The sequence below is a fragment of the Carassius auratus genome, unplaced genomic scaffold (genome assembly GCF_003368295.1).
Source record: "Carassius auratus strain Wakin unplaced genomic scaffold, ASM336829v1 scaf_tig00015130, whole genome shotgun sequence".
Classification (NCBI taxonomy): Eukaryota; Metazoa; Chordata; class Actinopteri; order Cypriniformes; family Cyprinidae; genus Carassius; species Carassius auratus.
This window is the reverse complement of record NW_020524549.1, coordinates 46,924-63,932: the sequence shown is the minus strand read 5'-3', so window position 1 is coordinate 63,932 and position 17,009 is coordinate 46,924. Positions and strand designations below refer to the sequence as shown.

Below are 17,009 nucleotides of genomic sequence, written 5' to 3'. Positions count from 1 at the left end.
GCCGTTTAAAAGAACAGCTTTAGGTAACGACGTTATTATTTCAGTAACGGGGTAATCGAACTAATTACTTTTCCCGTCGTTACAACGCCGTTAACATTACTGAACGTTAAATGTGGTGCGTTACTATGCATTGATTTAATAAACTATGCAATCCGAATGCACCCCTCACACAGCGAGTGAGGAGGTGGGTTAATAACGAGATGAGCGATTATGGTTGACTAAGGCAGAGTCATGTGTTTCATGGTAGCCAATCAGAGCCAGTGTTCTTACACACATGCCGGCTCACGCGGCAGCGCCAGCAGCGCCAAACACACACACACACACACACGCAACAGCTACACAGAGATTCGCAGCAGAAATGGCGAGTCAGTAGCAATCCGATGAAAAGTTGGCATTTTCAAGGTGGAGATACAGTATAAGCACTACTTCAAATTCATTGTGGTCAAAGGCAAGAATGTGCATGTAATGTGTACGTGTAATGTGTGACACGCATCTACAAAGCTAGTGGCCAAAACACTTTTCTTACAAAGATAATACTTGAAGTGCAGGATAAAACTCTTGCTGTCTGTTGACGTGCAATAAATATCGAAAGTTATGTACGAACACCTGTCTGTTCTACTCATTTCAACTGACTTGTGAAAACTGCAAAAAAAAAACTAACAAGCAAAAAAAATTCTCTGATATATAGCAACTTTTTTTTTTTTTTTTTTTTTTACAGTAACGCAAAAAAAACTTTCCCTGGTAACGAGTTACTTTTATTATAAATTAATTCAGTTACTAACGCAGTTACTTTTTGGAACAAGTAGTGAGTAACTATAACTAATTACTTTTTTAAAGTAACGTTCCCAACAGTGCTCATTAAGAGAATAGGGATAACAGATTCCCTTTGGACACTCCCTGAGTACACCTGCACCGTGCGCTTTACACTTTGTGATTGTTAAAATAGAGCCCACTGAGGATGTGATTTTGGTCATGTTTGTTCTATTGGTTTCTGTTTATACAACATCAGTCAATATAACCTAAGTTTCAGAAGCTTTTAAAGCATCATCAAATAATGTCATGAAGAATCTGAAAGTCAGGCAATAGCATGCAATAGTAAACATATGAAATTAAATTTAGCAATAAATAGAAAGCTATGAGATGTAAAGTGTTTACTCGGTGTAAATGTATTACAGGTAGTGGAGCTCATGGAGAGCAGCACATAAATCTTTGTAGCAGACACAGATTGTCCCGCACATGTTCTCATGCCCTTGTTCATGGATGTGTGGTTCAGGGGCATCATCATGGTCTTCCTCATCCTCTCTGTACACTCAGAAAAGGACAGCCTCGATGTCTCTTTTCTATCCATGATCAGATCTGGTCTGACTGCAGCAGTGAGGGATGTGATGGATGGATGTGGGTGCACCACCTGTAATTTTTCAAAACAGAATAATGTTAGAATAAAGCTTTGTTTTGTGTGTTGTTGACTTGTATTTATTTATTGTTATGGTTACTTTTCTTTTACTCATTTATTCATGTCTCCAGGGGCCTGTACCATGATGGTAGCTGAACAAATTCAGAGTTACAGGATTAGTTTTGAGTTGACAAAACCAAACCTCTCCAATCCGGCTTTGTTGGTACCATGATGCTGTTCATCAACTTTCTTTGTCAATTCATGCTTTGATCCTGAGTTTGTGGAGCGCGTGCACATGAAAGTGTGACATCACTGGCGAACAGCCAATCACGAGCCTTGCAATACAAAGCAATTTTGATTTACTTCTAGCGAGAGACCCAGCGAGATTTAAAACTAAAGGTTAAAGGTTTTGCTAAAGGTTAAGAGATTGAATAATATGACAAATTTAAATGTCATATGAAAAATGAAGGAGGACTAATAAAATAAATGATCTTGTTCCATCAGTGTAGTCACAAGTGGAACTTGTTAACTTAGTTTATACATTTGAAAATATATAGTGATAGAGACTTGAACATGTAAGTTCAGATTTGTAATTTTTAAAATAGTTCAATCTTTTGATACTACAGCTTATTTAAATCACATGATCTGTATACATTAATATTTATTAAAAATAATAATAATAACTGTTAAACTAAAATTGCTTGTAAGAGATAAATAATAATATGAATCACAATAATTATATAAATCATAAAATGACTCAGTTATTACCATTAAAGCCAGACTTCTATTATTTTATTTTTTTAAGCATAAGGGACCTTTAATTTGGAGCAAGATAAACCGGAGTGACTTTGTGTCAGACATGTGTCACTTCTCTCACATCTGATTGGTTCACCTTCAGTTTGAGATCTTGAATCAGAACATAACCTGCCCCGGAGCAGGTTAGCCGTGCAGCATAAGATACCATGGCAACGAACACCGATTAAAGCCAAGCTACTTTCATAGTACCTGAAACATAGCTGGCTAGCCACCTAATCCAGCTTCATGGTACAGGCCCCTGATGTTGTCAGTAAATAAAATATAGCCTTGTCATGTGTCAGGGATTGGGCAGACCCAGTTCCAGTCAATAACCAGCGCTCACTCTCTCCCGAATGCTAATCACCAGCACCTGATGTCCATTACCCCTGCACTATAAAACACCTCCAGAAACCCCAATGCATTGTCAAGCCTTCAACAGGGATTGATCTCGTGAACTTGTCTCTGACTCACCTCGTCTTCACGAAGACTCCAGCTGTAAAGTATACTCACATTTGAGAAAGTAACCTGTGTGTCTTTGTTCTCCTGTCTCCAGAACACTCTAGGCATATTCCGTGATCTGAACTCCCCTACATGCCTTGATATCTCCTGAGTGCCTAAGTGATCCTTCGACTATTGAACTCCCACTGCAAGAGAAGAGACAACTATTGAAATCTTGTATTGTGTGGCTTTGATGTCTCTATATAAGCATACTCACCTGGCTTTCACGGACACGAACTCCAGAAAACCCCCTCACCAAGTTTGCACTTCCTTCCCTCTCACTATTCCCTTAAGTAAAGACTCTTGAATCCACTTCCCTCTGCCTCCGAGTACTAACCTGACATCATGTCACTCTGCAATTGTTTCATTAACTCATTCATTCATTACTTGTCTGAATATGTAGATGTATTCATCTTGGCTGCATTTGTCTAGTGTGAAGTCATCCACCGCTATGGCATATGACAAAAATCCTAATTAAAATGTTTGTTTTACAAAAAATACAGAATTATTGATCACCGTTTATCATTATTAATGTTTATAAGTGTTGTGGTGGGCTAGAAAGGCTTTCTGAGGTAATGTTAATTTCTAAGTAGGCCTAGTAATACTTACATTTTTCAAGTGTAAAATCAACACTTGTCTTCTACAAAGTCAAGATCTTCAAGCAACTGATCGTCTCTTTTGTGCAGATTTTACAAAAATTCCAAACGCTGAGGAAAACTGTATGAGCTACGGTTGTGGAGTTATTGATACTATGAGGTGTTTAATATTTAAGGATTAAACTGGGTAATTTCAGTACAGTTAAAAAAAATTGTTTTCAAATTATTAAATCAAGCCAATGCTAAACTTTCAACTACACATTGTTTCTCTTTAATTTAATTTGTGACTGAATTGTAAAAAGAAAGCATTCAAAGAATTATGATGGCTGGAGCTGTCAATCACACAGCACACGACTATAATCAATGACTCAGTCTACACTGAACAGTGAATCTCGTATTTATATCATGTTGGCAGTGCTAGTTATGATGAAAGCATTTGTGAGATTCCAGAACTCGAGTTACAATGTCGAGATCATTGTATTAATTTGCTCAACAGTTTACAATGAACCTATGCGATTGAATTAGATTAAATATGTCAGCATTCTCAAAAACTCTAAAAGTAAAAACATAGCAAAAGTGTTTGATAGAGCTTCACATGTAATAGTTATTTCATACAAGTTTCACAGCAGACAAACCTTAACAACAGAGCGTCAGGGTAGAAAATTGCCTTTATTTCTAAATTATGACAATTTTCATACAGAAGTGATATTTTCCCATAAAATGTGCTGCTCCATCAGCATTTAATAAAATCTATTTTTATTATTGCAAATACACTATAAAAGTATTGAAAAGTTAACTTTTCTTAAACCTATGAAGCCCTTAAGTTCCCTAAATAAACAGCATGACCAAAACTTTGCTGAAAAACTTACTACACACCTCATGTTCGCTGATTGATTGTTTTATACTTTTTAGTATTTGCATTTAGTAAACATGAGAATAACTTCCATTATTGTTAGTCATATTTTAAGATGAACTCTTACTAGACTGACACAACTTTTTACTCATTTACTTGATTATACATCATTTAACATCATTTATACAATCATTTTTTTTTTTTTAGAAAAAAACATGCTTAAATCTGAGTCTCAAATATGATCCATGAGGCTTTTGAGGAACGTTTATTTGTTAATCTCTCAGTTATCATTGTATTGCATTGCACTATATTTTTTGAAACTACAGAGCTCTAAAGAGCTTTTAAATCACAATTTCACCTTACTACTTCATATACAGTAAATATCAGCAACAATTTTATATTTTTGCTCAGTTTAGGCCTCATTGTTCAAGTTCTCACTATATCATGTTATATGAGTCAAAAAAGAGGTATAATATTCACACACAAAAAACATACTGCGCGGAAACTATTTTTATATTATAAATATAATATATTATATTTTAAAGTATATAAAAAATTTTTTTATTAAAAAAATATGATTATGACTGTGATTTCTTATGTCAGGCTTAACAGGGTTAATTTTTGTCATTATCTCTGTTGCCCCCAGTAATAAAAAATCAAAATAAAATGAACTATACCATTGAAAATAGTTGCATGAAAAAAATTAAAAGAAAAAAGAAAACACTTACTGTGAGTTTACTATAAGTTTCATTCAAATATTAAAGTGTTACAATCCTTGTTGCCGCAGATATAAGTGGAAATGAGAATCTTAAATGCACCCTGAAAACAAGGGTAGAAAAAACCATAGATCAAAGGGTTACAAGTGGAGTTCAAATATGCAAACCAAATTACAGCATCAAAAACCACAGCTGGGGTGAAAAAATTGAAAAAAGGGTCAAGAACAGTAACAGTAAAATACGGCAGCCAGCAGAACAAAAAAACACACACGACAATGGCCAGAACTGTACACAAAAGAAAAAAGCCATATGAAGGTAGTAAAAACAGTCACAGTGTTGTTTGAGACCCTCATTCTGTACCTCAGAGGGTCACAAATGGCCCAGTACCTGTCAACAGATATTAAACTGAGATGTAGTAATGAGGAGATACAGAAGCTCATGTCTAAACTAGAATGAACTTTACACACAAAATCTCCCAGATACCAGCAGCCTTCAACAGATCGCACCATGCTGTACGGCATGACCAAAGAGCCCAGCAGACAATCGCAAGCTGCCAGCGACTGAACAATCAGATGAGTTGGAGACTGAAGCTGTTTGAAGTGAGAGACTGAGATGATGATCAGCAGGTTCCCAAAAACTGTTGTGAGGATCATCAGTACAAAGAAAGTATACATTGCCACTTTAACAACAGTAAGACGATGCAATTTTGGACAGGAGTTTGGCAGGAGTGGATAGCAGAGAAACACATTCATAGTCACAGTTTCATTAGCAGTCATCACGTCTGCTCTAGATGCTGAAATATATTCCTTTGTAACTGTAAAAAAGCCAGTTAACTATAAACCAAAGTATAAACAGAATAATTTTGCAGATTATAGTTTGATAAAACAGCAATTAGCGAAAAAGAAGAAGAAGAAGAAGCATATATTTATATAGTGCTGTACATGCCGATCTATTTAACTCCCTAAATGATTCAGAACTGCTCAGATTTGTTCATATATACTCTCAGGTTTAAGCTAACCCTCCCTACACCTGTTACTGTTACCCATAGCAACAAACATTACATGAACATAGAATAAAGAGTTTTACAAAAAGGTGGTTTATAATATGATGAGGAAAGAATTAATGTAATTTGAACAATGTAAATGTAGTGAAAAATGTAGTGTTGTGTAATGTAGTGCATTTTGTGCCAAAACAATGGAAAATTATCTACAGCTTAGCTGACATATGACCTGCTGGGAATTTTGAAAAAGTGACCCAAAATATTAAGAAATTAGTCTACATTAAGTATTAATATAGATATTAATATAGATATATAATATAGATATTAATATAGATCGGTTCCCGTCTCCTCCTTCCCATGATTGTGAAGTTTTGGGACATGCTGTTGAAGATCCCTCGCCGCTGTGGTGAATCTGCGGTGTCATCGAGCAGGGCGAAGTAGTCTGCCACCTTGCACGCTCGAGGCGGTGAGCTAGAGTGAGTTGCCGGGAGGGACCCGTCTGCCCACGATGTGGAGGGACAGCTGTTGTCCATAAAAGGAGCGGAGGCGTCGAGGAGCAGGCGACGAGGGACTCCTGCCGGCTGCCCGAAAGCGGAGGAAGCCGTCGCAATCAATGTCACGCTGTCCTCTGAGGGCCATCCAGTGCCGCCGCCAGGCACTGTGGAAGAGTTCATACAGCTGGTGGGTGGCCAAGTGACAGTGTGTCTGGGAACCGGAACAATTTTTTTTTTCTATCCTCTCTCCCCTCTCTCGTCTCTGTCACTCCTCATCCTTCCATCTCCTTTTCTCTCGCCTTGTCTGTCTGTCCTTACTCCCAGGTTCCCGCAGCCAGCGTGATTGTGAAATTTTGATATTGTTACATATAATTAAGACATTTCTTGTACCATTTAAGGAACTTAAGTCTTATTAAGGCCTTTAATTTGATAATCCAAATTTAAGACTTAAGGGCCCATGGAAATCCTGATCCAGCAGACTCAAGTTGAATAAATATCTGTATGAATTAAATGAATTTTGTTTAAATACATATCTGTTTGAATAAATAGCTGAGGATACACCCATATTCAGGTGACCATAGAGACAGTATCAAAGATGGCTATGTCCATAATACTGGTGTAAGAATCCACCCGCCAGCTCAAAAAGCGGAATCCAGCGGCCTGTTGTACACTGTTGTCGATCATCTTTTGTATCCTTCTGATCTCCTACGTTGGACTCGAGACCGGTGAGTGGAGCAGGTGTCGCTCATTTCCAAATCACTCCACTGGCCACAACCCGTTCCCACAGCTCTCGTCCCCGCCCCATTCGTCACGTTATAATTTCTAGAATTTTTTAATTTTAAGGATGTAAAAACAAGAATCACAAAATGGCTTAATGTGAGGATTAACATTTAAAAGGCTAAGATTTAGAATAAATATAGTCTTGTTCAGACTGTCAGTCCAAATCAGATATTTGTGTATATCCGATTCGAATCTAATCACATATCCGAACAGCAAGAAATCATGCAAAATCTGATTTTTAAACATTTTTACAAATCTGTTTCGAGCTACATTCATGTGGTTCAAAATACCTTTGAAGTTGCATTTCTGGAAATCTGTTTCAGTCTGACCACGCAGATTGGATTTTGCGTAGCTTCTTCCCTGATGTTCATCTCGCCTGAATATCATGCTTGATAACGCAGTGTTCATGAGTGCAGTGCTGCTTTGTGTACCTCCATTACTGAGGAAACTGCTCTATTTCTGCCATTCTGTTCTTCTGTCACCTACTGGAATTAATTTTCATTAAGCCTGTCTGCTGTTTCTGTTCAGACCCATGTTAAAGAGCCACACAGATGGGAAATCAAAAATTACCTGTATTACAGTGTATAATGTAGCTGTCCATCAGTGTAAACAATGTGCAAAGTAGTTAAACCAAAAAGTACACGATTTACAAAGTTATTGGCTTCTAAAGTAAGGAGTTGACTCTGAATCGCTGAAATGAGTCGTTATAGATTTCAAATCTTTTGCCCATCTCTATGTACGTCACTAGAACACTTTGCATAATAATCTCCGCCTACCGTCTTGGGAGAAACGGAACTCTGACCTGCCCCACCCCCACACACAGACGCTCTGGTTGGTGTGAGAGCATCATGTCGAGGAGACGGTGTGTTTTTAATTGTAAAGGCAAGTTTGTTTTATTTTCACTGCCAAAGAATGAAGATCAGAAGAACCAATGGCTAAAATTAATTTCTACCACAATACCAGAGCAGTACAACAAATCCCTTTTGTTGTGTTCACAACATTTCACTGATGACTGCTTTTCTAATCTCGGTGAGTACAAGGCGGGATTTTCAAAGCGTTTGGCCATAAAAGAGGGTTCATTACCAACTTTATTTAGACCAACGAGCATCTCCGAATCACAACGCGAAGTATGATTATGAAGTTATGTATTTGTTTTCTACCGAGCGTCTTATCAGTATGTGTGCTGTCTGCAGACTTTCTCTGCGCTGACCTTCTTTTACAAACACGTCATTAAAATGAAGTGTAACTCTGTGAATACTCAACGAAGAGACATGAGAGAGATATCTATAGAAAGCTTGACATGTCTTCTTTAAAACTAAATAAGTGCTGCTAACAGATATTCTGTGATAAAGTAATCCATATGAAAACAACGCGATGTCCGTTTTTCACGTCTCCCTTCATTATATCTAATGTGACCACGCCCCTGCGCTGAACGCGCTATTCAGATTCAAACAGAAGCGCGCGGCTTGAATACACCCACACAGAAGAAAAAGCAGTGAGACTGTTCAAGTTTTTTATTTTACTGTTTGCTTCTTGATGAGAGGAATAAGACATAATTCACCCCAAAAAGATGCTAACGCATTGTTTACCATAAAGTTGTGTGCGGACCAATCAATCAAACCTGACTATGTCAGTTGACCAATCAGAACACAGTATGCTACCGAAAGGTGTGGTTTAAGGAAACTGTATCTTTTGAACAGCTTCGCACGAACCGTTTGGGGATCTCTGAGAATTGAGGTAATTTTAAAATGATATTTTGACAAAATGACAATGTTTTTAAACCTTTTGTACGGGACTTATAAACAGTGATAGGAAGCTTAGAATTTTCATCTTACTGGCTCTTTAAAATCAAGCCATATTTTTTATACACCAAATACACAATTGTAAATGTGAACCTGTAGATTGACAAGAAACTAATATGTATTCTAAATTTAAACATTTAAGATGGTAGGTTTGATATATCTATATGTTTTAAATCCCTATAATAACCCTTGTTCAGACTGTCCAAATCTGATTTTTGTGCATAAGTCGAACTTATTCATTAGGAATCTGATCATATATCCAATCATATTTATCAAGAATGAATGGCAAAAATATTTAATAAATAAACGAAAACATCACATGAAATATGACAAATCTGTTTCAAAATAATTTTTTTTTTTTGGTTTGAAATATTACTTAAAGGTCCTATTCTTCGTGATCCCATGTTTTAAACATCCCTCTAGTTCCTGCAATAATGATGTCATTAAAACAGCTTTTTGACTAACTTCCACCCACATGAATACACAAAAAGGGGGTGTGGCCTTGTTGCGCTCCGACAGTCGTTGAAACACTGTTATTTTCATCTCGGAGTCCAATCACCTTTGTTTGGGCTTCCCAGGGATGCTGTACTTGGAGATTAATGGTTACAATTTATGTTTAACTCGGTTCCCGAAAATTATAATCCACATGTAAAACTATGTGCAGCACATTTTGCTGAGGACAGCGAGCTTCCTCAATCTCAATCAGTTCTATGCCGGATTCGCACAAAGATTATTCTTGAAAGAGGCGAAGTTTATGGCGTTGTTTATGGACCACAACCGGTAAGTTTATTTTTTTAAACAGTTTCTGTAACTTATTACACAAAGGGCAATGCTGTTTAGCTTTGTTAACTAGATTGTAGGGCTTTGCAAAAAATCGAATGCGATTACTGTCTATGGTTCAGATCAGGATTCCCAGGTTTTCAAAACAAATCCTGCCCATTTGCTTCTCAAAACTAGCCCAATCGCGTTTCCAGGAGGGCAGTGTGAGCTCAGCTCATGTCGAATCACAACACAGGAACCGCTGGCAAAATCAGAACTCGTTACGTATTTCTGAAGGAGGGACTTTATAGAACAAGGAAGTCATCAGCCCATTTTTATGGCAGTGAAAACAGCGGTATACAGATAGGTGAATTGTGTGGAAAATACTGCATTTTTTTACACGTGAAACATGATCGCATGTTATATTGCACAATGCAAACGCAATCAAAGCTTCAAAAAAGCTTGGAAAATGGGACCTTTAAACTGATATTTAATGGATATGGAAAATTGATATTTAATTTTCACCAAGTACAACATGTTCCTGGATCAACATCCTTGTTGTTCCAGGAACAACATTACATTAATCCAGTCAGAATTGATGTATAACTTTTCAGGAAATATCCATTTTAGGCTTCCAATCAGGGTTAAACCCTCGTTAATCAGCTATAAGTTCACACTGATTTTAGGAATAAATTATGGGTTGGGTTAGGTTTAGGTCTATAAGTCTATATTTTTGAACAATAATGTTGATCCAGGATCATCAAAAGATGTTGATCCAGGAACATGTCTTGGCAAAATCAAGAAGACTTCACTTTCTCAAGCTACAGAAAATGTAAACATGTCAGATGTTGTTGGTAGAAAACATGCTGAATGTCTTGTAGAACCAAGATTTTATTGTGTTATGAAAAGTGCAAGTCAAGCAGAAAATGACAATTATAGAGCTGGCCTACACCTCTTTGAGTTTTGAGACTGGCAGAGACAGCAGCACAGAATACACAACTGCGCATTCCAGCTTCCTACATTTCTGCTGCTACCCCATAAGACATTACATAATCCAGTGCGATGGCAAGATGTTGTCATGTTGTAAGACAATATCTGTAAACATTGCTGTTGCTGTTTTTACTGTAGGTACACTAACGCAACTTAGTTGCCACAGAAACCAACACAGATATCCAGTAAAACAAAAGAGTGCCATGGACAAACAGATCCGGTCTGAACAGTTAAACAGCAATACACAGTGTGGACAATCATTTAAATCAGATTCCAATATACAAATAATTAGATCTGGACTGATGGTCTGAACAAGACAAATGACTTTTGAAATTCCTTTTCTCAAAAAAATTAATAAATCAATAAATAAAGTTTGAAAGGCTGCATTTTATCATTTTATAAAATCTTTGAACTGTAAATCATTGCTTGAAAGATGGTAGAATGGCAGAAATTATGGTTATTATTTATTGGAAGGTTAACTAATGTGGTTGGTAAGGATAAATGTACAAATCAGAAAATAATAAATATGATTAAAAAAAAAAAGATAGATTTATCACAACCTACAAATGTCAAAAGAGTAATTAATGTCAGTGCAACTTGATTACTGATTTTTCTGGAGCTCTGGATGCACCAAAAAAAGTGGCAAAAATAAAGTAAAATATTTACTGACTATGATTTCATTGTGTGAAACCCTATGTTAGGATTCACCTCAGTCTTTAGCCCTGTTGTACCCAATACAAATCAATAAATTATTAAATTGCCATAGAAAAGAATTACAGAAGATTTCCTAATAATTTGGCCTTGTTCATTTAAATGTTGTAGCGTTTGAATCCTTGTTGCCACAGATGTAAGTGGAAATGAGAATTTTTTTTGTAACTGTTAAAAAATACTTTCAGAGCCACTTTATAATCAAGCTTTTGGAGCTCCACCATCCAACTGCAAAGACTGTAGGTTATAGACGTTTTATATCTTTCTTAAAATGTCTATACATTTTAACTTTCAAATTATAACTGGTTTTCTGTCACTCATGTCTTTTTTCTCTTTTCAGTTTTTAAACATTAGATATAAGTGTAACCAGGTTGGTTCAGTTGAGGATACTTCCCTTAATCATCTGGATCTTAATCAGGGAATTTAAACCAAACAAACTTCTAAAAAAGGAGTGCTTTTGTAAAGGGAGACTATTTTATTGTAAACCCACTGAAATGTGATCAAAATAGTTTATTTTGAGTATTAAAAAGCAATTTATAATGTTAATTTCACAGAAATGCAGGCTATTTAGGTTGTTTAACAATAGCTGAAATACATTTTGAATATAGTGCAATCCCTGCATGTGTGCCCCTCTTTTTAATTAGATTACTAAAAATAGTAAGACAGCTTCCAATAAAAATACATTTGCAAAATGGGTTCAGCATGTATGAAACAAAAAGGATTACATAAAAATATTTTTTATTGCGATGCCTGAAATAAGTGTGAGATTAGTATTCATTCAAATATTAATGTGTTAGAATGTTTGATGCCACAGATATAAGTGGATATGAGAATCTTAAAGGCCTTCTGAAAACAAGGGTAGAATAATCCATAAATCAAGGGGTTACAAGTCGAGTTGAAATATGCAAACCAAAACAAAGCATCAAAAACAACAGCTGGGGTCCAATAATTGAACAAAGTGTCTAGAACAGACGCAGTAAAAAAAGGCAGCCAGCAGAACAAATAAACACCCATTACAATGGCCAGAGTTTTAGCTGCTTTTCTCTCTCTGTGAGCAGAGCTTTGGCTCTTCATCCCTCCAGTCACTCTTTCTGACATAACCTTTGCATGTTTTTGTGCAACATAGAAGATTTTCACATACAGAGAGCTCATGATTGTCCCGGGAAGGAAGAATACGAGAACTGGAGATATAATACTCCACTCCTTGTTAAAAAGCACAACACAATTTCCCACACAATAACTCTGCAATATAACCATCTCTAATCCAACTGCAATTATCCCTGAAAACACAACAGAGAAACTGTACACAAATGAAAACAGCCATATGAAGGTAATAAAAACAATCACAGTGTTGTTTGTGACCCTCATTTTGTACCTCAAAGGGTCACAAATGGCCCAGTACCTGTCAACAGATATTAAACTGAGATGTAGTAATGAGGAGATACAGAAGGTCATGTCTAAACTATAATGAACTTTACACACAAAATCTCCCAGATACCAGCAGCCTTCAACAGATCGCACCATGCTGTACGGCATGACCAAAGAGCCCAGCAGACAGTCACTGGCAGCCAGAGAGCGAACGATCAGATGAGTTGGAGACTGAAGCTGTTTGAAGTGAGAGACTGAGATGATGATCAGCAGGTTCCCAAAAACTGTTGTGAGGATCATCAGCACAAAAAAAGAATACAATGCCACTTTAACAACAGCAAGACGATGCAGTTTTGGACAGGAGTTTGGCCGGAGTGGATAGCAGAGAAACATGCTCTCAGATTGAGTCTTATTTGAGGTCATCATCTGCTCCAGATGCTGAAATGACTTTCTTTGTAAAAAGGTTGACACTTATCAACATTTGGTAAAGATAAATATAAATATATAGTACATGCCTGTCTATTTTAACTCCTAAATGTACTCAGAACAGCTGAGTTTTTCCCATAAATACCCTCATATTTGAAGCAACCCTCCTACTCCTGACACGGTTACCCATAGTTACAAAAACAACATTAGCTCAGGAGATTAAAATGAAAAAAATAAGTAAGCATTAGAGACACTATGGGAGTATCATGTATTACATCCAAAATGTGGTTCTATAAAACGTAAATTTACTTATGTTTGCCTACTGTTGATGCTGAAATGTACAATACTAATGTATTTAAAGCATCTAATCATACAATTCATACTATACAAACTATACAGAATTACAAATGAATCCTTATGAATACTACAATAGCAACATTAATATTTTTATTATATTGCATTTAGTTGTCATATTAAAGGCACTATGTTTTCAACTGAATTTATACAAAAGGGGTCATATGATGCGACTTAAAATTTTCCATTCTCTGTGAAGTGTTAAAAGTTTATGGTTCATAAAGAAGATCTTTAAAGTTGCAAAGACTAAAGTCTCAAATCCAAAGAGGTATTCTTTATAAAAGTTAAGAGTCAACCACACCATGCTAAAATGGCTAATTCTAACACGCCCCCACTTCTATGACCCGATGTGAGAAGATTTGCATAACAGAAAGTTGTTTGGTCTAGCTTCTTTCACATAGCAGTGTTGTGTTTCTTGTTGATCTGCACGCTAACATAAAGACAGCTGGACTTTACTAGCGTATGAATTAATCCGCTAGTATATGGGTGGAATACATGGAACATACCAACTATACAAACTATGTGGGTGAAACTCAAATTCAACCACTCATTATGAACTACAACCACCACTAAGCCTACTTATAAGGCCTCCTACTTACAGTCTTGTTCAAAATAATAGCAGTACAATGTGACTAACCAGAATAATCAAGGTTTTTCGTATATTTTTTTATTGCTACGTGGCAAACAAGTTACCAGTAGGTTCAGTAGATTCTCAGAAAACAAATGAGACCCAGCATTCATGATATGCACGCTCTTAAGGCTGTGCAATTGGGCAATTAGTTGAAAGGGGTGTGTTCAAAAAAATAGCAGTGTGGCATTCAATCACTGAGGTCATCAATTTTGTGAAGAAACGGGTGTGAATCAGGTGGCCCCTATTTAAGGATGAAGCCAACACTTGTTGAACATGCATTTGAAAGCTGAGGAAAATGGGTCGTTCAAGACATTGTTCAGAAGAACAGCGTACTTTGATTAAAAAGTTGATTAGAGAGGGGAAAACCTATAAAGAGGTGCAAAAAATGATAGGCTGTTCAGCTAAAATGATCTCCAATGCCTTAAAATGGAGAGCAAAACCAGAGAGAAGTGGAAGAAAACGGAAGACAACCATCAAAATGGATAGAAGAATAACCAGAATGGCAAAGGCTCAGCCAATGATCACCTCCAGGATGATCAAAGACAGTCTGGAGTTACCTGTAAGTACTGTGACAGTTAGAAGACGTCTGTGTGAAGCTAATCTATTTTCAAGAATCCCCCGCAAAGTCCCTCTGTTAAAAAAAGGCATGTGCAGAAGAGGTTACAATTTGCCAAAGAACACATCAACTGACCTAAAGAGAAATGGAGGAACATTTTGTGGACTGATGAGAGTAAAATTGTTCTTTTTAGGTCCAAGGGCCACAGGCAGTTTGTGAGACGACCCCCAAACTCTGAATTCAAGCCACAGTACACAGTGAAGACAGTGAAGCATGGAGGTGCAAGCATCATGATATGGGCATGTTTCTCCTACTATGGTGTTGGGCCTATTTATCGCATACCAGGGATCATGGATCAGTTTGCATATGTTAAAATACTTGAAGAGGTCATGTTGCCCTATGCTGAAGAGGACATGCCCTTGAAATGGTTGTTTCAACAAGACAATGACCCAAAACACACTAGTAAACGGGCAAAGTCTTGGTTCCAAACCAACAAAATTAATGTTATGGAGTGGCCAGCCCAATCTCCAGACCTTAATCCAATTGAGAACTTGTGGGGTGATATCAAAAATGCTGTTTCTGAAGCAAAACCAAGAAATGTGAATGAATTGTGGAATGTTGTTAAAGAATCATGGAGTGGAATAACAGCTGAGAGGTGCCACAAGTTGGTTGACTCCATGCCACACAGATGTCAAGCAGTTTTAAAAAACTGTGGTCATACAACTAAATATTAGTTTAGTGATTCACAGGATTGCTAAATCCCAGAAAAAAAAATGTTTGTACAAAATAGTTTTGAGTTTGTACAGTCAAAGGTAGACACTGCTATTTTTTTGAACACACCCCTTTCAACTAATTGCCCAATTGCACAGCCTTAAGAGCGTGCATATCATGAATGCTGGGTCTCGTTTGTTTTCTGACAATCTACTGAACCTACTGGTAACTTGTTTGGCACGTAGCAATAAAAAATATACTAAAAACCTTGATTATTCTGGTTAGTCACATTGTACTGCTATTATTTTGAACAAGACTGTATATTCATGCAGTGATCAGCGGCAGCTGGATGCAATATTTGCATGCCAATGTGCCTTCACTCGTTTAGTCATCACTCGAAGTAGATTGGTCTCTCTAAGTGAGATCCCAATTCATCGGTCATCTGACGTGACATCTCCATTCCGTCCTTCAGGGAATGAGGGTTACAACCAAGACATTCCAATCAATTCATGTTGTTTTCATAAAAAACACACAGATTGAAGTTTACGCTGCGAGCACACACAAAAAAAGAAAATAATTTAGACAGGATAGTGCAATTGTGAATCACTACAATGTACAATGTTCTACAATGTAGTCACGTGGCAACCTTGCTCCTGCACATAGACACTGTAGCCATATGGGGAACGGCCAACTGATCCACGCAGGAGACAAACAAATTTAAAATAGTTACACATTTATCTCAATTTAAGACACATGGTCTAAAATGCATAGCAAAGCACTCAGGTGTTTTAGAAAATTAATCTTGACTAGAATATGTGCGCTGGTAGTAGCAAAAACAACTATACAGTGTGCTCTATGGCCACAATGTTTTTGATACAATTACATTTTTGAATAGATAATAATATACCTGACTTCAGGAAAATACATAGTATCGGGCATAGGGCTGTCGCGATATACCAGTATTGACGATAACCGTGATATTCAAATACACAATTATCAATATCATGTTAATTTAGTGTATGAGGATATACCGGTATCAGTGATAACCGCAATATATAAAATGGACAGTTCTCTTATGATAACACCACATGTAAATACTTGGTAACAGTACCTGGTTGAGTGCCCAGGTGGCAGTATCGTGCCTTAACCTGTCACACAAGAAGAAGACGCAGCACTCGCAGCTACTCTGTGGAGAGCTGTTCATCAGAGTAAGTTGTTATTATTTTACTAGTCATAGACTGGGAAATATTATATAACCTATAAACAGCGGTTTTCTGTGTTCATATACTTAAGTAAAGGGTGATTATTTTAATAAGTACCACGTTTTCTTTACTCTTCTTATTTTTGTATTTGCAATCAATACGGCCTGTGCGTAGTAACACTTTATTTATTTCTTTGTTCAAATCTATAAGCAGTTACACGATTAAAACGGTTCTTGAAAAACTGTGCGACCACATTGCTACATTAAACTCTGTAAAATGTTAAGTTGGTCACAGTGCCATGCACTTAATGCCTCATCTGTGGTCATTCTTCAATAAGGTTAATTAGTTAACATTAGTTAATTACATTAACTAACATA

General features: G+C 36.8%; 2 protein-coding genes across 2 annotated transcripts; both read right to left on the bottom strand.

Annotated features, from left to right (window-relative positions):
• Positions 1–4,943: 4,943 nt before the first annotated feature.
• On the bottom strand, positions 4,944–5,627 carry LOC113074557 (trace amine-associated receptor 1-like). The gene is made up of 2 exons (XM_026247418.1): positions 5,123–5,627; positions 4,944–4,954 (listed from the first exon to the last, which is right to left on the bottom strand). The coding sequence occupies exons 1-2, from the start codon at positions 5,625–5,627 to the stop codon at positions 4,944–4,946; spliced, it is 516 nt and encodes a 171-aa protein (XP_026103203.1).
• Positions 5,628–12,158: 6,531 nt separating this feature from the next.
• LOC113074565 (trace amine-associated receptor 4-like) lies at positions 12,159–13,178 on the bottom strand. Its single transcript, XM_026247422.1, has one exon. The coding sequence runs from the start codon at positions 13,176–13,178 to the stop codon at positions 12,159–12,161; it is 1,020 nt and encodes a 339-aa protein (XP_026103207.1).
• Between the last annotated feature and the right edge of the window lie 3,831 nt (positions 13,179–17,009).